The sequence below is a fragment of the Lagopus muta genome, chromosome 27 (genome assembly GCF_023343835.1).
Source record: "Lagopus muta isolate bLagMut1 chromosome 27, bLagMut1 primary, whole genome shotgun sequence".
Lineage (NCBI taxonomy): Eukaryota > Metazoa > Chordata > Aves > Galliformes > Phasianidae > Lagopus > Lagopus muta.
The window spans coordinates 1973618-1993203 of NC_064459.1; the positions used below are offsets into that span (position 1 = coordinate 1973618).

The following is a 19586-nucleotide window of genomic DNA, read 5'->3' on the forward strand; positions in this document are numbered from 1 at the left end:
CTATCCTATCCTATCCTATCCTTATCCTATCCTATCCTATCCTATCCTATCCTATCCTATCCTATCCTATCCTATCCTATCCTATAGTGTTATCTTGCATTCTGATATCATATTTAGTAAATTAACTCTCCTCCTCAGATCTGCTCTGTTTTTAGGCCCATCTCCTTACCCTTCCCCCTTGCCCCCTTTCCCCTTTCCTGGGGTGTGGGTCAGTGGGTCCCCCTGCCCCATTAGTCACAGCTGGACCAAACCAACCTGTAAACTGTCAGCACCCTCCCATCTCTTCTGGGCTGTGGTCCTGTGGGCCTGCTGTCCCCCCATCACAGACACAGATAGATCTAGAGATAGCTCTGTGACACTTTCCAACAGTGAATACACCACATCTCCCATATAGTAGCTGACAGAGCTCTCAGGGGCAAAGTTCTGTAGCTGAGGTCAGAGAAAAGTGCTGATACTGCAGGTGTTCAGTGAAAGATGTCCACTGGGAGAAATAAAATAGCTGATCTCCTTCAAGTTTCGAACAATTGTGAGACTCTCATTAGCTCTGCTAGGTCAGTAGAGCTCTATCTTCACGCTTATTCTACAGAATTGCTCCCTTCCCAAAATCATGTACAAATGACTATTTCTGGGACTCTTCTTCTGTCATCCAGAAGCATCTTATGTAATTGAATTAGACCGTAGGAAAAGATACTGAGAGATGAAATCATCCTAAATGCTGATCATTGAGAACAGGGCTGTGGGCATACAACAGAGGTGTGCACATCTCTTCTGAATCATTCATTAATTATCCTTAAATGGAACCCATGAGGTTCAAGACTTCAAGTGGATTTTTTGCAGGTCTGCCAAACGGTTCTTCAGAGCATTGCAGTAACTGGAGAACAACTGGCTGTTGTACTGTGAGCAGCACACTGGTGTGAGCTGCTGCTCTTGCTGTAATGCTCATATCATGTTGTGCAGGCATGCCAAGGATGCTGAGGAAATAGATGAATCAATGGTATCTGGAATAGTCATGCCCACAAGATGCACAGTCATCAGAACATGAGTGGAAAAGAATCCAAGGAAGCATTTGGCCTCTTAGCTTACTCAGCAAGGTGATCAGCAAAGGCTCAACAACGTGTTTCTAAGTTCTGGGACTGAGGTAAGGAGTAGGAAGCCACTTCTCAAGTAGGTTTTGTTCTGGGGTCTGCTCTGCACTGGCACTGCAGGCTGGTAGGGACCACCTATATAGGGCACCTTTATAGGGCAGCTCTGTGCCAGGATGAGCACATGTTAATGCTGTCACAGTCCCTCTGGACAGCATCTGTAGAAAAAAGAGGAGTGACCTTGTGAGTGCAGAGTTTGCTTTTGATGGTACACGAAGCTCTGAGCTCCAAGAAGAAGAGTTTGCACTGTTGGGATTTTTTTCTTTCTGCATGGGAGCCAGAAAAGCAGGGACAAATCTGCTCTGCGAGCTCCTGCAGAACGAATATTCACCATAATCTCAATGGCTTTCCATCAAACAATCCCCAGGACTAAATATTAGCAACAAAAATTTTTAGTAGTACTCTATAGCTTTCACAAATAGTCTTGGCAATGCCTTGAGTGGATTCTGTTGATGATGGCATAACCCAGTCAATATTGCTCATCCACCTCCCAGGAGGGGAGCGTCTAACAGCCTCAATCCATTAGAGGCATGAAGAGGATGGAGGTTTCCCATGACTTATTTTTCTACGACTGTGCCTTGATTCTGTAACCACCCCTCATGCAAACCTGCAGCCCAGCACTGTCACACCACAGCTGTTCCTGGAAATGGCTGTGCTGCACTTGCAGTGCCACCATGTCTCTCGTCAATCCTCATTTCATTATTTTTGCCCAGCTGCAATCCACGACTATTCAGAGGGAAAAGCTGTACAAGTTGCAGCTGACTGTGGCATGAATATTGATTGGAATTATTTCAATTTTTGGTGCAAACCTTCCTGCCTTGCTGTTGATATTTGAGCCTTTCATCAAACTCTAGAGCATTTCTGTGTCAAATCACAGGTGTACAGCTTGTTTTGCTTATTGCTCTGAATATCAAAATAACTCCCTCTGAGCTCTGTGCAGAGCTCCTGACGCCTGTCGGACTGCTGCAAAGCTGGTGACAGGACTGCATACACCACAAAGCGCTGATTGAAGGCTTTTCTTGCTGGTACAAAAAGAAAAAAGAAAAAAAAAAAAAAGAAAATAATTTGAGAACTGAAAATAGAAAAGGTTTACAGAAATGGTTTCTAAGTTCTGTTCAATTGCTTGAAGTGATCTGATAGAACAGAACAGGAGGATCTTGGTGGGACCACGGCATTTAGGTGCACTGCAGACCTCAAAGACCAGGTGGCTGCTGAGAGTAGAGGTACAGCAAAAGGTTTTTCTTTCCCTTGATGCTGAGCAGCAGAGTCAGAAATTTCTTGCCAAAAGGAGCAGAGTGCATCTTGCCAGGTGGGGACTGTGCCTTCATCTGCTCTCACAGGATGTCAGTCTGCACTGCCTCCAGGCATGCATTACAGCTCAATGCTGGATGTTTGTCCATCTTGAGATCCCCAAATAGGCATAATAACATTTGGGAATCTCGGCGGATCTGTAATCTTGCTGTTACAGCAGAATCACTGGATTCAATAGGATCAATAGCTGGGCTTAATTAGCAGCAGCTTGATAAAGGTCTCCTTATGTCTTTCAGATCGGTACCCGCCTGAGTGAAAGCAGAAACTTGTACCTAAAGCAGTAATTAAGAAGTGATTTGCCCTTGGCCCACATTATGGGCATAATGCCAAGCTGATTTCCCAGAGCTGTTTTTTTCCAATTCAGGCTCAGTTAGGTGATACTCCTTGCTCTCAGAACTGCTTGGCCTTCAGCAGAGGGAAAAAGAATTAAAACAACAACAACAAAAACAACAGCAGTTGTTAATGTTGTGGGCAAGATGTCTTCTGGTCCAATGGATGGGGAGCAAATGCAGAGGCTGCTGAGCATTTTCTATCTGTCTGTGCAGCCAGGACAGCACAGAGCTAAGCTGTAGCATAGGCAAGAGTCCATGGATATTGCTTTTATGTGAGAATTCTGCACTTCTTTCATGTCTGCACTCAATGAATCTGAGTCTCTGAGATTTCTGTGCATGAATGAGCGTAAGATGAATTGGTCAGATAACATTTTCAGCTGCGTTGCCTGGCTCATCCAAATGAGGAGCAAAAAGAACATCTTATGGCTCGTATCGTAAAATGTCAAAGGGACACACAGTGAGGCCTTCTGTTTGATCAGTGTCAATGCAATGAGGGGCAAGGGCTGCCCAAACTTTCTGATGTCATGCTCACACTGTTTCTTCTAAGAACCAAGCAGCAGTGATGCTGGTAGTAGGCAGTTTGTCTCTTGGAGTAAAAGGGCAGGCTGCTCTTTTCAATTTGCATTTCTGGATTTCCTTTGTGAATTCCACAGCTCAAACAGTTCTGAACTTATGGAAAGCCGTGAAAGATTTATTTGATCCAAGGGTACAATGGGAAAAGATTACCTATACTTACCTGCTGCTCAGCTTTGCAAATGCAGTCCAGTGGTTTTCTTGCAAGTTTTAATCTGCCTCATGCTTCTGGGTGCAGGTTTTTAGACTGATTTTGGGACAAGTATCTTCCTGTTTTCTCTCTCTCACACACACACAAGAGGATGGGGAGGCAACCAGCATGACAACACAGCCTGGAAGATGTGAGAAAAGCAAATCTTTGTTCCCCTTCCATCACACAACACTGCACAGCTCCTGCTCTGACAGAAAGCTGAAGAGCAAGTGTGGCCCCTTCCATGCCCTTCCTCTGGCCCATGGCTGATGATTCCAGCACTTTGTAAGCCGAGGAATTGACATCAGAGAGGGAGGACACCAGCAGTTCGCACTGACTTTCTGTGAAATGACAGATGCCAGAAACAACAAATGCCACAGGAAAGCGAGCTTGCTATGCTCAGAGAACTGCCTGCTCCTAGCATCAGAGTGCCTGGCTCAGCACTGCAGAGTGCTGTTATCTGCTTATTTATGCCTGCATCATGGCTATTCTCTCCTAGCAGGAGGAAGCAGCCTGACAGCAGCACTCGTTTTCATTGCAACTCTCTCCTTGCATGAAGCTCAGTACCTTCCATTACCCACAGCTGGGCAACAGCAACAGAATTGCTAAGGATTTAAATTATTCATCTTTTGTGCCTGACTCAGCCTTAAAATTGCATTCATGTTTCCTAAGATAACAGCTTGTTGACCAGAGGAGCCAGGGAGCTGGCTGCTCTTCGGAGCCTCAGCAGGTGACTGGAGCACAGGGACTGTTGTCCTCAGTAAGCAGAAAGGGGATGTGCTGGATAAAACAAACCCTGCTGCACACTTGTCCTTGCTCCAGGAGGTTGCAGTGATGGCTTGGAAGAGCAGCTTCCCTTCAGTGACTTCAGCCCTGGACCTGTCCTAGCATTGTTTCTCAAGCTGCTGAATGCAGGAAAGGATGTACATCATTCTCTGAGCAAAAGCACCGTGCTGTATCCTCAAAGAACTGAAGCCCACTGTTAAACAGAGGTATTTACTCTTCCCCAAGGCAATGTGTGTGAGATACTCTGCTTCATGCACTCTCCATTCCCTTAAGTGAAAGGAAAATAACAGCTGAGAAGGGACTGGCAGCAGCCTGTGGTGCCCGGAGATCCCTTCTCTAATTACATGGAAGATAACAAGGCAGAGAAAGGAGCCCTGCATTCCTTCACAGCTACATCATAGTGCAGCTGAAGATCTTCTCCAGAGGCCCTCAGGAAAGGTCAGAGGCAGGACTACGTATCTCTCAAAAAAAAAACCAAACAAAACCCCAAACTGTTTGTGGCTGTAGGAGCAGTTTTCTTCAGGGATCCCCCCTTCCTCCTAACTGCTCACAGATCACTTCCCTCTGTCCCACCTCTGTCTGCAGTTGGTGCTGGAGTTCAATCTCAGGTGTAAACCTGTCATGCCATGGCACTGAAGCACTAGGACTGCTGTGTGCTGTCACAAGATGGTAGGAGAGATTGTTTTTCCCTTGTATGATAGATGTTATAGCATCTGGGGAACAGTGCTATGACAATATCAGAGCCCTGGCTGGCAAAAATCTCCTTGAAGTCCTTGGGGTTGCACACAGGGGCACAAGAGAGCTGACAGCAATTATTCACTCTTTGTCCTGGATGCTTTTTCTCGACGATGGTTTGCACTTTCTAACAGACTGTTTCTATTGCATCCACTGAAATCTCTTCCTTTTTCAGAGCTCTGGTTTAGCTCTGTGTTAGCTAACTGAACTGAATGCAATGTGATGCTGACTTGTGCAGTCTCAGAGGCCTGTAAGGAGATGTTCACATAGGTGTACTGTGTGATACTGTGCAAAATCCCAGGGAGTGAGCAGTCCAGCCTGTCTCAGTTCAAGCTCTGAAAACAGGTAAGTGTTAAAGCATTGCCTGAGACTTCTGAAGTGTTTTCATGGAAAAGAACCTGCAGAAAGTTTGCATTATGCTGAGCCAGTAGCTCTGGATAGACTCATAGCCCTGGCTGGTAGGGTTCTATCTTCAGAGGACTCATATTTGCATTCATGATATGCAGTTACACAGGGGAAAAAAACAGCAGGATCTGAGACATGGCCAATGTTGCCTGGAGGTTCAAAGCAGCAATACGTTTTAGAGCAAATGCAGCGTGCCAGGCAGCAGTTACATTGCTCATCCTTCTGATAATTAACATTTGAGCTCAGCCTCAATGGGAGGAGGAGTTCATTATAGGTCAAACACTTAAGGGATCCCACACTTCCTGTGAAGTACTGAATTGCACTGGACAAGGGGAATGTATTTCCTTGGACTGAGGTAAGGACTATTCCTGCTCTAATGTTTCAACCTGGACTTGGCTCAGTAAGAAAAAAAATCTCAATTTCTACATAGTGCAAAGCATTTTTCTATCCTAACAGATTCTCTTGATTTTCTTTTCCTGCTCCAACTGGTGTAAGCTCAGCCAGTGGTGGGCTGGTCTGTTTTATTGGAATTCCCTAGAGGCATGCAGCTGATTTTGTTCCCTCTGCAACTGAAAAGTGACACAAGCTGCGTTTATCAATGTGATGCCCAGACCCTTCCAGGTGTGATCAGGTCACAGCCTTGCTAGTTTGTCCCAGTGGAGAAAGTTCTTGAACTTGTAATTGGTATCAAGGACCTGCTGATTGCTAGCTAGAAACAGGCACCAAGCTGCGTGGCTGCCTTGCACCACCCCAGGGCTTCTTCAAGGATCCCAAATAGGGTAGCAAAGCACTGGCAGAAGAATGCACGGAGTGCCAGGTGAGCGTGGCTCTGTGTTGTGTGAGCAGGAGGAGAGGGTGGGATGGGAGTGGACTCCAAGAGGGCTGTTCCTTGGACAACTGGTGTGACTCCATTGCGTGTCTTTCAGAGAGGGCATGCACCAACCACTGTGGACCCCTTGCCTTCTTGTTGCAAGCAAGGATCTCCTGAAGGGATGCTGGAGCAGGAGTCTGCTGTGCAGGTAGAAGGGGGGAAGGGGCGCGTTCGTTGCGTTGCAGCGAGCCTCAGGCCCTACGAAGGGCCTGGAGCTGCTGTCACCAGAATTCATCTCTCACTTCAGTTCCATCTCAGTGTCCCCCATTTTGGGACCTGTGCCCCAGCCAAGGTCTGCAGCAACCAATGAGCTGTTTGGGCTCTGCGCAGCACAAACCGAGAGAACCAGCGTGGTTCAGGCCACAGGATTATTTCATTTTGCCTTGTATTTCCGAAGCTCCATCTTCCCTTCTGCTGTTTGAAGAACAGGGCTCACGTAAGCGGGCTCCTCCCTGTTTACAGCTCAGGGGCATGTTTATGAAGCACGCCTCAGGTGCAACATAGGCTGAGTGCTTGCGTGCAGGGCAGCTGTAATCTTCCAGCTGCAGGCAGGGAGATTACCTCCTGGGAGGGAAAGTGCCTCCTGCCACTCCAGCAGACACATGTGAGTGGAGATGATAGGGTTCAGTCCTGCTGATAACGCTTCCAGTCTGGCTGCTCACACAGTTTATTTGGCTGCAGCATTCAGCATCAGTGAGCTGATCAGACCTGCAGACCCTGGCTGCCCAGGGTGAGCTGACTCTCCTGCAGCAATGCCATGTTTGCATTACTTGAGGGTGAGTACTTGGGCAAGTCCCTGCCATGGTCAGGGGCTTGCTGGGCTGCACTAGGGGGAGAGGAGTCAGGTCTGTTTGAATAGGGGTGTTTTTATTTGCTTTGGTTTTGTGGTGTTTGTTTATTTTGTTGTTATTATTATTATTATTATTTTATTTTGGGGGCTTTTGTTTGTTTTTTTTTTACATTCAGGAGTTTAGGTGCATCCAGGCCACTTAAATAGTTTTATATCTGCCCCAGACAACATGGGCCCTTGTCCCCAAAGTATGGTAGCCTAAATGGGCCCTGGAATGGTAGAAGGGGTTTGCTGCCCTTCTTAGGCTGCTGGAAGCTTGCCTAAGGTCATGCTGGGATTCAGCAATGTAGTCTGGCATTCAATCCAGAATTCCTAAGACCCCCTGGTATTGTGCTCACCTTGTCTTTCTTGCTGCTGCTTTTGTTGAGAGATGGGGGTGCCCTCAAGTGAGGGCTGTTAGGGGTTTTTTCCTTTGTTTTCCTCTCAGTGGTACACGTTGATTTCTGTGCTATCACCTTCCTTATTTCACCCACACGAAGCTCTGGGACAGGTGCACAGGATGACGTTTCTCTCTAGGCATAATGCTCTATTAGCTCTGCTGAGGAGCAGGTGGCTGTGCTGCCACAGCTTTTGCTTGCATGTCCTCACCGGGGATAAGTTGGCAACAATCTATTTCCAGGCTGTGCTTCAGGTACTTTCCTGTCAATGCTTTCTTCCCTGCATGGCTTCTGGAGGCTACACTGAGCTCAGGCAGCCTGGCTGCACACTGCTAGCAGTGAATCTGCAACCATGCACATGTGCTGCGATCCTTCACAGCCTCTCCATCCTAGCAGGAAGCCTCATCCTCAGCACTTTTGCTCATGGAAGCAGGTGTGGGCTGGCCCTGCTGAAGCAGAGGTAGAAAAGATCAGCCAGATGAGATTGCAGACATTAGGAACAGTTGATTCAAAACACTGGCAAAGAGAGAGAATTTTTTTCCATAAGGCACTGAGTCAGACCTTGGTGGCACGTTCTGGCTTCTGCTGCGTGCAATGGCACTGCACAGAGCCTGGGGCAGGCTGGAAGCTGGTTTGCAGGATGTGCCTCAGCCCCTCAAAGCATGTCCCTGTCTTCCCTTGTACTGATGTTGTCTGTTGCACGTATTGCCTGAGCCATGGCACGGCTGGGGAAGGCAGTGCAGTAGGAAAGCAGGAGATACAAAGCAGTCACAGTGCTGCTGCATCTCTCACAGCTGTAAATCCTATTGTGTTGTAAGAAGAGGTGTAGCTCCTGAGTGACAAGCACCGGTGTATTGTCTTCAGTCACAGTCTGTGTATTTTCTGACGAGGTAAAAATAGCTTTTCTTTTTCAGGCTGTGCAGAGAGCAGAGGCTCCTGCTAACATCAAAGGAGTGTGACAGCTTTCCCCTGGATGCGCCTTGCCCCAGCTGGCAGGAGCCTTCGCTGTGCTAATTCTTGCTTTGCTTTGGCTCTGTGCAGAGGAACAATGTCCTGGTCTTCAGCTCCCTATTCCTCTGTTCAGTCCCTGCTGCTGGACTCAGCACTGGACTTCATTGACAAGTGGTGGTTTGCAAATTTCAGAAAAGGGCTTGACGTTACTGCTTAGAAACTCCATTAATACTATCTGGGAAATGACAGGCAGGCAGACTTTCATAGAACCAGGGGATCCTTATCAGGAAGGATCAGTTCACTATGCAGGGGCAGCTTCCTAATACTTGCTCATTGCAGATTAAGGAGAGATCCGTCTCCTTACCCAGTCCTGAACCCCTTCCAGCTTCAGCATCTAGCAAAGGGGATGTGAGGTGGGAGGAAAGGGACCAGTTGTCTACATCTGAACATGCTCAGCAGGGACAGAGTGAATTTGGCCCTGAACTACACCACCAGTGACAGTCCAGAACAACCCTGTCCCATTCAGAGTGCATAAAAACAGGCTTTCCAAATGCTAATTAGTTGTGATACTGTAAGGATGGAGGACTGTGCCTGACAGAGGGGCCTGATGACTGCGACTGCACCTGAAAACGTGCCCCCACTTTACTAACTTCAAAGCTCAAAAACTAATTGAAGAGTTGCCTCCCTTCTCAGAAACCTGACGGGGACCTTCACTTTGGGATTTCTGCTCTGCCATTTGTGCCAAATTCTCTTCCAGCATTAACAGCCCCTTGATGCAGGAATTTGTGCAGATCTTTCATTTCTGCATTATTTGATTCTCTTGCCACCAGATCATTGTGCCATGTGCACCCCTGCATTCTCATGACTGGGGATCACTGCTGCTATCAGCACTATCAGCCACGGCCTCTGGTGTTCTGTGCCTTGGGGAGGCCTGGGGTATTGTGAAATCTCCACTCAGCAACAATGAGCATGGACAAAGGTTTTGCTCAAGGTGATGCATGAAAGGAGAGCAAAATCACTTAGCAAATGGTTTCCAGAGATGACCTCTTAATGCTTTAAGTTCTACTAAGATCTGCAGACCTCTCCTAAATCGCGTGCGCAGGAGTGAAGATGGTGGGAGGGTAGAATTTGGGTATATGGATTTATCCTTTCATCTGATGAGCTTTTCCCAGTGTTCTTGCTTTTCTCTTTCATCTGAGTTTGCAGTATGTGCCTGGCAGTCTCTTCTCTGTGCTGCTCTGGCTGCCTGCCTGAGGCTTCGCTCCTGTGGCCTCTCTGGAGATGCTGTGCACTATTAAATGCTTTCTTCCACCAGGAAGGCTGAAACTTGCTGGTAGGTTTTGTTTCCACTGCAGGGACCACCCGTGTCAAGCTTCTGTGAATGTAGATAGAGGAGAAAGTTCCTGCTGATCAGATGGTGTGGTTTCTGTTTCTGGGCATTCCAAGTTGAATCCAATTCAACTTCCCTTATCTTTTTAGAGAGACCCCAGGGGCCATCTCTAAATGCACTTAATCTTAGTATCTGCCTTTAGTTTATTTCCAGAACTGACATATTCTTCTCATCTGAGGAGAAAGGATCACCATTAGCACCTGCTGACCTGGGCATTTGATGTCTGCAGGGTAGGGAGAACATGGAGAGCCCTGGCCTGAAAAAAGTCCTTAGGCTGAGAACTGCTTAAAGTAAGACACTACATTGTTCTCTCTGTTGGAAACAATACCTCAAAGTTGAGGACCATGCCTGCTGCTGGACATATGCCCACAAGAGCAAAGAAATGTCAAAGCAAACTAAAGGCCATTGCAAGGATTGTACTTCCTTCCCAGCTGGCAGTGCTGACAGTGCCCTGGTACTAACAGCTGACAGTGACTGGGTCATCTCCTGGGATGTGGTCTGGACCTTTTATGCACTGTCTGGATAGGATGCCCTCTGTAACACATGGCCACAGTGCAGGAGTCAGGCTTGCATCTCCCTGTTGCTGCTGAGGCTCTGTGCATTGCTGGAGCATTGAGTGCTACCTTACACAATTCGTCTGTCCTTGCTGGACCTCCATGAGCACTTGGCAGCCTGAGACCAGGCTGGGGGGAGAGCATCTGCTTAGCAGGGTCAGAAGCCCCTGTGGGGGATCCCCAGGTAGGGCCTTGCCCTTAGCAGCAGCATCTGGCTCTTCTGTTACTATTTCTCTGCTGTTCACAAACTGCTTGCTCATCCTGGTTGTCAAGATGCCTCCACTGGCTTCACTCCTAATGCATACCAGGGAAAAAGTGGCACATATTGCTCCAGAGGTGGGGTTTCAGGAGCATTAGAGCAGTGGAGCTGCAAATGCCACTAAGTGTGCAGGGCAGGACTTGCTGGCAGGAGAACGTGGCTTCCAAAGAATACAGCAGTGGCAAAAGTTTGAAGATGCAGTTATGTTTAGGGATAAACTCATGAGATAGAAACCTGTGCAGTGGTGTAGTTGCTTTGAAGACCTTTGCTACAGAGCACACACAGGAAGCTGTTCTTGTAGCAAAGCCTGCTGTCTGAGCCTCCTCAGTGGCAATGATTTTCAGTAGCTCGGCCTGGAAGAAAGCAAATTGATCAAGGCCCAGGCATGGTGCACACATGGAGCAGTGTAGCAGCATGCATATGTGCCTTTTGCCAGTCTGAAACAGCAGGACAATTTGCTTCCTTCCTCGTGGCCCAGAAACCACCATGAGAGCAGCGTGAGCCTCTGAACTCATTTGCTCTTGGGAATCATCAACATGCTACATTTAACAGCCTCTACACAGGGTGTTCCTGATGAACATGGCCCCCGTCCATAGAAAGAGGCAATGTTGAGACCCTTCTTTCCTTTATCAATAATTTGCAGAAGGAGCTCCTCCCTAGGTGGGAGTAAGAGTGATGGCACTGCCAGAAAAGATTAGAGAAGACTTTGACCGTGTGCAGGAGACAAATAGAGCAAGATTAGCAAAATCCAGCCTGAACCTCTGGCTTGGCAAAACATCCCCTTTGCATATTGCCTTAGCCCACAGCTACAGTGCAAGGAGCTTGGTCAGACCCAGGCTTCTGCTGGGGTGAAGGAGCAGTCATCAGGCTGTGGTGATACCCTGTGAATAAGGACTGAGAAAGTCTCCCATCAAGGCTGGAAAAGAGAAATAATTTCACTGTTGCCTCAAAGAAGAGAAACTGAAGGAGAAGCACAGCTGTACTGAGCTGTGTTTTTCACTTTAGAAGGTCTTGGAGCATTTTGCAAAGTCCAGATCTGGGAAGTGCTGGAAGCTGCATCCTGCCACTTCACACCTTGAAGATCCCCAAGTCTATGGAACACGATGCCTATACGTGGGGCTTAGCTGTGTGAGAGGTACACAAATAAGCAAGTTTACCTCCTCAGCTTGGAATAACTCCTTCCTGAAAAATGGCTGGGAAAGAGAGGGAAAATGGAGAGAAACACTGCAAGCTGCCAAAAAAAATTAAAGGAAAGTAAAACCACTGGGGGCATTCTTTTTCATCTGGAAGCAACTGCTGTATATCCTGGGGCAGGCGGATAGCAAGCAAATGTAGGTGCAGGCAGCAGTATGAGCACAAATGCCAAGCGAGTGCACACAGTGTGTCTGTGCTGCACTTTGTGCTTAGCTGTGGATGGCGAGTGTGCAATGTGTGTGTCTGCCTTAAGGAGCATTTGTGTTGTGCTGCCTGGGATGTGCATGCATCTTTTTGATATGCATACGTACTTATGCCCATGGAGTCTCTGCATTTCTTGCTGTTCCCTTTTGTTGAAAAAGGAGATGGCATTGACCCAATCTATGCTTTAGTTCCTTGGCTAATCTCATGCTGTCAGGCTGCCTGTGACACCCCAGAGTAATCAGCTGTTGTGAAAGAGTACGACCGAACGCCAGGTAGGCAGTCCCAGTGTACGCAGGGACTTTAAGAGGAGAATATGACTGCAGATATCTGTCGTCTGCTTTTGCTGTCTGAGCTGTGTCTCCATCCCATGGCTGCCGGCGCCCGGCACCCATCAGTTCTCTGGTTCTGGGAAGCAGAAGGGCAGTCGTTCTGCAGCATCCATGCCTCAGCCATGTGCAAGGGCCCTCCACCCCTCTCCTCCAGGGTAGTGTTACCTGCAAGATGCTCCTCAGCATGTCTGTGGGGCTGCTCCTCTCTGCTCTTCTCGAGGTAGTCCCTGCAGCGCTGACTGTTCTCTGTGCTTGGCAGCAAGCATCTGCTTTCCACAGGCATCTTGCTATTAAATATCCTGTCTGACACAGTAATGGAAAGAAAACGAACAAATTCCATTAGTGGCTGGCGATCCCTGCAGGTTCTGCGTTGGGGCGAGGAGGGAGTTGGTATTTTTAGAGAGAATGCAATGCAACTTACTGGCTCTCTTAAAGCTGGGGAGTAGATAACCAAGGAGGGGAAGAGGGGACACCGGGCTCAGGTTTCAGCTGAAGTGCTGGACTATGGCAGCACGAAAGGGCAAGTCTGGTCCAGACGTGGCTGTGAGTATACAATGCGCTTCTCCTTCATGCCCAAAGAGACCTCTGCTTTGCTTCTCTGCTTGCTTCTTGCCTGTGGTCTCTGCTGCTGGGTGTACCAGGGTTTTGGAAGTGCTTCGCTGCTGGAGCGTGTCAAGTTTTACCATATTAATCTTTACAGTTCCATGCGTGTCCTGTGGGTGGGATCCCAGGTCTGGCTGAGCTGTGCTTTGAACTTCCAAGGGGGTTGCTGTTGTAGGTCTGTGCTGAAGCTGCCATGCCTGCAGCGTAGCTGAGGGCTCGACCTGAGATGCAGAAGTTTCCAGCAAGAGCTGGAGTTAGAAAAGCCCTTTGCACTTAACCATTTCTTGGAGCTAGCAGCGTTTCCTGCTGACCCTAGACAGCATGCAGGGCTCTGAGTGCAAATGTGCACTTCTAAGGGCAGCACCAGCACCGTGCTCTGCCTTTCCCAGCAGATCAGCCTGAATGAGCAGAGTGCACCCAGGCGTCGTGTTGACTCTCCAACGCACCTGCAGCCCTCCGTGAAGCTGGCAGCCTAGCTTCAAATGTGGGGGCTCCTCCCAGGCAGACCGGGTTGTGCTGCGAAGCAGCAGCTTGTGGTGCCAGCTGGCAGAGCAGGGCATGCCAGCTGCACGTGTTTCCCTGCGTGCAGAGACTGCGCCAGCACGGGGCATGGCGATGCTGCCCTCCACTGCCCGTCCCTCTGTCCTGGGCAGAGCTGCAGCACTTGCACTGCTGGGGTCTGGGACACCCATCTGCAGGTCTTCTTTCTGCAGGGGTAGCAGGAGAGTGGGCCCTGTGCTGGGCTGTGTTTCTCTGGGTAGGAGGATGAGGGAAGGATGGAGGAAAGCAGGAGGCAGCTGAGCAGTGCTGCTTCCATCTCTGAGCTGAAATGACCGAGGCTGGTAAGACAGGAGCTCTGAACACTTCACCTGCACCATTCTGCCCAGGTCTGCTGCCAAGGCTCTGTTGCTTTCAGTGCTGGCCCCACGAGCTTGATGACCCCAGGGCTGTGGGAACTGGAGGGCTGAGGCTGGCAGGGTGTATGCTCACATAGCACAGGAGGTCTCTTGGACAATCCCAGCGTGAGTGGTAAGAAAGGGGCTCTGATTTTCTAGTGGAGCCAAGGACAGAGGAGTGTGTCCTGCTGCTTTGCCATGGATATCTCATGGCTCTGTGCTGTGGACAGCCCTTTGGGCTAGACCTACCAGGCAGGCACCAGTTCATAGGTACAGCCACACAGAGCTCTCACTGCATTTCCACCTTGTTCTCCAGCTTCTGGTGAGCCATCCCATTGTCTTCATTTGCTGCCTTAATAGTGTTATACAAATTATTGCTGTGCCTTGCCTGGGGTGGTGGCACTGCCTTGCTGTGACTTTCCTGGCTGCAATGTGCACAGTTGGGGTTGTCGCCACTGTCACTGTGACTCCTGTACTGGTTTCTGGAGGACAGCAGAGGCAGGCACAACCAACTCTGCAGTATATTGTCCATTGCTGATCTCTCAGCCAGGACAGAAAGCATTTCCTGTGCCTAGAAAGGCTGCAGCAATCCTGTCAGAGCACCTTCCCAGCCCTACCAGCACTGCTCAGATCCATACATCTCTCCTCCCTGGCCTGGCCAAAGGTTTTTCTTCCCTTAAACCTCACTCCCAGCCCTGCCTTGTCCTGTTTGATGAGGACCATCTCTGCCTGCCTGGCCTCTTTCCCACCGGGTCTCTGTAGCCAAGCATTGGGATGATCCCATATTGCTGACGGGAGAGCACGAAGTATGATGCCAAACCTCATGCTGTTTGTTTTTTTCCCCAAGGCTGATGCTGCGACCAGTTTTCTGAGAGCTGCAAGATCTGGGAATCTGGACAAAGCCTTGGATCATCTCAGGAATGGGGTAGATATTAACACCTGTAATCAGGTAGGTGAAACCCACGAGGTTTCTGGTATCACCGCTAGCTTATGTGAAAATTGCCATGCTGTGGCTCCCCAAGGCTGAGGTGACAGTCACTCTGTCCCTTCCTTATTCTGCTCTGTGGGAGAGGGACAGAGAAAGGCCCCAGGGAGCTTGCTTAGCCTTGATCCTGGTACAGAGCAGACCATAAGTGAGCAGAGCAAGTTTAAAAACGGTGGGAGGTGTTTAAAAACAGGGGATGTTTGCAGAACGCCAGTGTGGTGCCTCAGGAGGTGCTGTTCAGGTGGAGCCCCTTCTAACACAGAGCAGGGACAGCTCTGCCCCTGGAAAGGAAAGCTGCAGGCACAGAGGAATGGTTTGCACATAACTGACAGAACATTTTGTTACCTGTGCAGCTGCCAAATGCATCGACTCAGCCTGAATCAGAGTAGGTGCTGCAGGGAGGGACACAAGGGACTTGGGCTGAGCTGGGGGACAGACAGGCAGACGGCACTGTCAGCTGCTTTCCAGAGCATCAGTGATGCTGGGGAGGCTGACTTGGCAGGTAGCACAAGCGGATGTTCCTCTGGTTCAGTATCAAGTTTCCAAACCAAGCGTGGTTCAGACCCATCAATCTATGCACTGCAGTGGCCGGTGCATTGCTGCAGACATTTTCCCCCAGGAAATGTTGCTGTCTCCTTTTCTTTTCTGACTGACAGTGCTGTGCAGATATGCTGGATTTCTGCTGGCAGCTGGGGCATGTTGCACCTTGTTTTCTCCTCCCTAGGATGCTAGAGGAGGCTTGGGGAAAGCTCATGAGGTGCCCATTTTATTCCTCATTCCCAATTATTGTCAGCGCATAACCAGCATCCAGGTGTTCCTGTCCTGGGGTTGTGTGGGCAAGGACAGGATTGAAACCAGAGGGGTGTTGTAGGGAGAAGAAATAGAAAACGTTGTGTTTCAGTCCATTGAAGATGAAATAGTTTTCAATTTCTTCCCCACAAGGGGCAGTCCCTGTTTGCTGGGAGCAGTCCTGCTTCCAGCCAGATTCCTGCAGCCAATGAGGGGGTTTAACATCCTGCTGGGGAGCACGTGGCTGCAGCAGAATGAGGTGCTCCTTTCAGTGGTGCCTTTGCACTGGTTCCTGCCATCTCCCTGAGGTTAGATGGCACTTTAGGGTTTCCTTCTGAGGAATATCAGACCTGTGGGAAAGGTCCAACCTCACATGTCCTGTATAGAATAAGGAGGGATATATGTGGTCAGACCTATCCCACAGGCCCTGTATTCTTACACAAGTGCAGAGACCTTGACATGCCATCTGATCTTCATCCTGCCATCTTCTTCATGGTTGCCATCTGCATCAGTATCCTTATTGTGTTCTGAATCCGTGCGTGCTGTCCTCACCAATGAGGAGTTGGAGCTGAGGAGAAGCAGAGCTGAGCTGGCTGCCAGAACCCAGCAGTCGTGGTTGTCTGGGCAGGAATCTTTTCTGGGTCACAACCCAGGGCAGGGTCCACTCAGGGTACAGCAACACAAAGGAGCATTTTTCTGCAGAACTGAGTTTGTTGCATTGGCAGCAGCGCCCAAGGCTTCTGGGAAGCATTTGCAGTTGGTGAGGGAGTGCAGCACTGCTCAGATCAAGTGCATCCCATGGCGGTTTTGGGTCAGAAGAGCCGTCAAACCAGAGCAAACCTGCAAAACAACCTGCATTGTTCCTGAGGCAGAAATATCGATGGGCCTCTGGGAAACAGCCTTCAGTAAACATTGTGCTTATCGCTGTAAGGATGGAGAATAACGATTCCTCAATGGCTTTCAGCTTTCAAAAGGTTATTTATGAATCCTTTGCGTAAGAGGACATATGTGTGAGGGGAGCATTCATGATTTTGTCCTCCCTGCATCTTGTTACATGGGTATAACAGGGAAAAAGCATGTGCTGTATCTGTGGCTCTCACCCAGCTGGTGAGCTCTCAAGATGTGGGTGCAGAGCCGTGCAGCTGTGCCCTGGTCCAAGAGCTGCAGCATTCTTGCTTCTTTTTCCCTTGGCAGCCATCCCCTTGTGCTTGGAGCTCCAGGAGATGCTGGAGCTGGTGTGCTGAGATAGCCTGTAGACTTGCTATCTGTGCATACATGAGAGGTAGAAAAGAGTCTGTGATCATGGAAGGCTGCTGGATTGAGAGAAGTGGAAGACCTTTTTGTGCTATGAGAAACCCCCTCTGGAAGCTGTTGTGAGTTTAACTGGGATGTTGAAGGCTGCAACTGGAGCTTGCCCTGGCATGTTCTGCTCCCCTACCTGTATTCAGATGGGGATGAAGCAATCCTGCAAAGTGACCTTCCAGCACCCTCCATAAGCCAAAGCAGATGGCTGGGGGGTGGAGTGCTTGGGCAGCATTGTGTGCTTCTGGGGAGCTGGCAGCTCTTTGCCACATGAGAGCTGCACAGGGGTGAGTAAGCACAGTGCATCCATCTGGGAGAAGTGCGGCACTTTTCCCTTGTGGAGGGGAAAAAAAAAAGTGCCATTTGAAATTGCCTGCAAATATTTAACCTCTCTGCCAGTAAATAGCTCAGCCCTTTTGTTCACATCTGGGAAGTTGGAAATAATGGAACATAAGCTTTCTCAACTGCCTCTGGGGTGCTGGCAGGCCTAACCCCCCCACTTTTGACAGCACAAGGATATTCCAAGGGTGCTCTTCAGTCCTTTGCTCCTGGGACTGTGGTTTCATATGTAGCTTGGAAAAGGAGGGTTGAACTGGGGCACCCGAAGCAGTGTTCCCAAGCAGTCACCTGAACTGTTCAAGAGCTTCCTGGATCTGACAGAGCTGAGCAGCTGCACAACTGGTGCTTCCCCAGAGTCTCTCTGCAGCTCAGTACTGGAGGAGCAAAGCAGCCCCGGTGCTGAGCATGGGCTGTGGGATGGAATTGGCAGGGTCAGCCTGCAAGGCCACACTTACACAGCGTGTGCATCCTCACTCTGGGCCATCCAGAGGGCTTTGGCTGTGCCAGGTGTGGCTGTGGGCAGGAGATCTGAGGGAGCCCTGGGAAGTCACTGGAGCGGTGATGGGAGCTGACAACAGGAATGCGTCATGAGCAAGGAGAGCTCAAACAGTGCCTGTGAAGCCATGCACACCCACTGTGCCATGGTGACACCCATCTATAGGAACTAGTCCACGAGGGCTGCATGTCACAGGGAAACCTCCAGCATTAGTCAGCAGCTCAGTGCACGGGGCTGCATGCAGCGTGAAGCCAACTGCTCAGGGCTCAAAGGCAGAGCAGTGACTTCTGCTCCTGGCAGCCAGCACCTCCTTCAGTACACAGCAAGCACCCGCAGCCAGGTCTGTAGAGGAGCTCCAGGGTGGTTCCCAGAGATCATCAGTCTCATCCTGTGATTAATGCCCCCTCTTTGTGCCCTGCAGAATGGGCTGAACGCCTTGCACCTGGCCTCCAAGGAAGGCCACGCGAAAATGGTGGTGGAGCTTCTGCACAAGGAGATTGTTTTGGAGACCACGACCAAGGTGAGAACAAAGGAGTCTGGTCACATTCCTCAGTCGTTGCTCTACAGCCTGCCATTGCTGGTGCTCCATAAATAATGCATAGTTCTCTCCCTGAATCATCATGGAGAGGTGTGGCTCTCTCTCTCTGTGACAAAGGCATGAGCCAGCAGGACTGGACAACCAGCAGCCTCTGGTAGTGTGTGGAAGGCTGTGGTAGCTGCAGTGGCTGGCATGTCACCTCTGTGCCCTAGCAAGGCTTGGGATGCAGAGCAGAGCCTGGTGTCCTGCCCTCGCCACCCCAGGGCGCACACTGGAGGGAGAAGTCTGTGTCTTTCAGTCTGCTCCTCCCTGAGCTCCACTGGGAAGCCTTGGCTCCCATGCTCTGTGCTTTTGCCTGAGGTCTGCCAGCTCAGCGCTCCCTTCTCCCTTCCCCTGCTCGCCTCCTGGTGCTGGAGATATGCAGAGCCTGACAATGCGCACAACTTTGGCTGCCAGTGACCTCGTAAGAAATATGAAGTCACCCTCTTGCTTAGCCAGCAAATGTGTCTGTAGCAGGAATGGGGTGCAGAGCACGGCCCCACCGCCTTGCGCTGGCCGGGATGGCAGCAGCCCCTTTTCACACCTATGTTAGTACGCACATCTGGCCTGTCTTTTTCCCTGAGTGCTGCCCTGTGATGTTGTCTTTCAGAAGGGAAACACAGCCCTGCACATCGCTGCCCTCGCTGGACAGCAGGACGTGGTCCGGGAACTGGTGAACTATGGGGCCAATGTCAATGCTCAGTCTCAGGTACAGTGATCCAGGCTGGGGTAGGCAGAGCTCCAGCATGTGTGTGGTGATGTCCATGTGGTGAGAGCTGTGCCCAGCAAGGGCTCTGCAGTAGCCCTTTAGTGTCTCTTTGGTCCTGTTCAGGGACAAGGGTGGCTTTGCCCGATCTCTGAAGGACCACAAGTCTGTGAGTGATGGGGAAAGAAGTGTGGGGGTGGAGATGGTGAGTGTCTGGTCTGTGGAGATGGTGAGGAGATGGTCTGTGTCTGGTGGGAGTCCATGGCAGCACACACAAGCACACTGAACTCTTCCTGGAAGAACTCATGAAAGATGCTCCCTGACAGTGAACCGGGGGTGTGGGTGTTCATAGAATGGCTTAGGTTGCAGGGGACCTTGAAGATCATCTAATTCCAACCCCCCTGCCATGGACAGGGTTGCAGAGCACTAGATCAGGCTAC

The 19586-nt window shown here is 49.8% G+C and overlaps 1 protein-coding gene across 12 annotated transcripts in view; it reads left to right on the top strand.

Moving 5' to 3' along the window:
- ANK1 (ankyrin 1) overlaps window positions 1–19586 on the top strand; it is a 50531-nt gene that overhangs the window by 11526 nt on the left and 19419 nt on the right. For 2 of the 12 annotated variants that reach the window (XM_048927970.1, XM_048927971.1), the window contains exons 1-4: window positions 5628–6493; window positions 14800–14901; window positions 18285–18383; window positions 19051–19149. In XM_048927970.1, coding sequence (XP_048783927.1) covers window positions 6335–6493; window positions 14800–14901; window positions 18285–18383; window positions 19051–19149 — 459 coding nt within the window. In that variant the 5' untranslated portion in view covers window positions 5628–6334. Of the gene's footprint in view, window positions 1–5627; window positions 6494–6859; window positions 7122–8486; window positions 12397–12942; window positions 12997–14799; window positions 14902–18284; window positions 18384–19050; window positions 19150–19586 lie in introns of those variants that run through there. The other 10 variants (XM_048927965.1, XM_048927968.1, XM_048927967.1 and 7 more) reach the window with 10 other exon arrangements.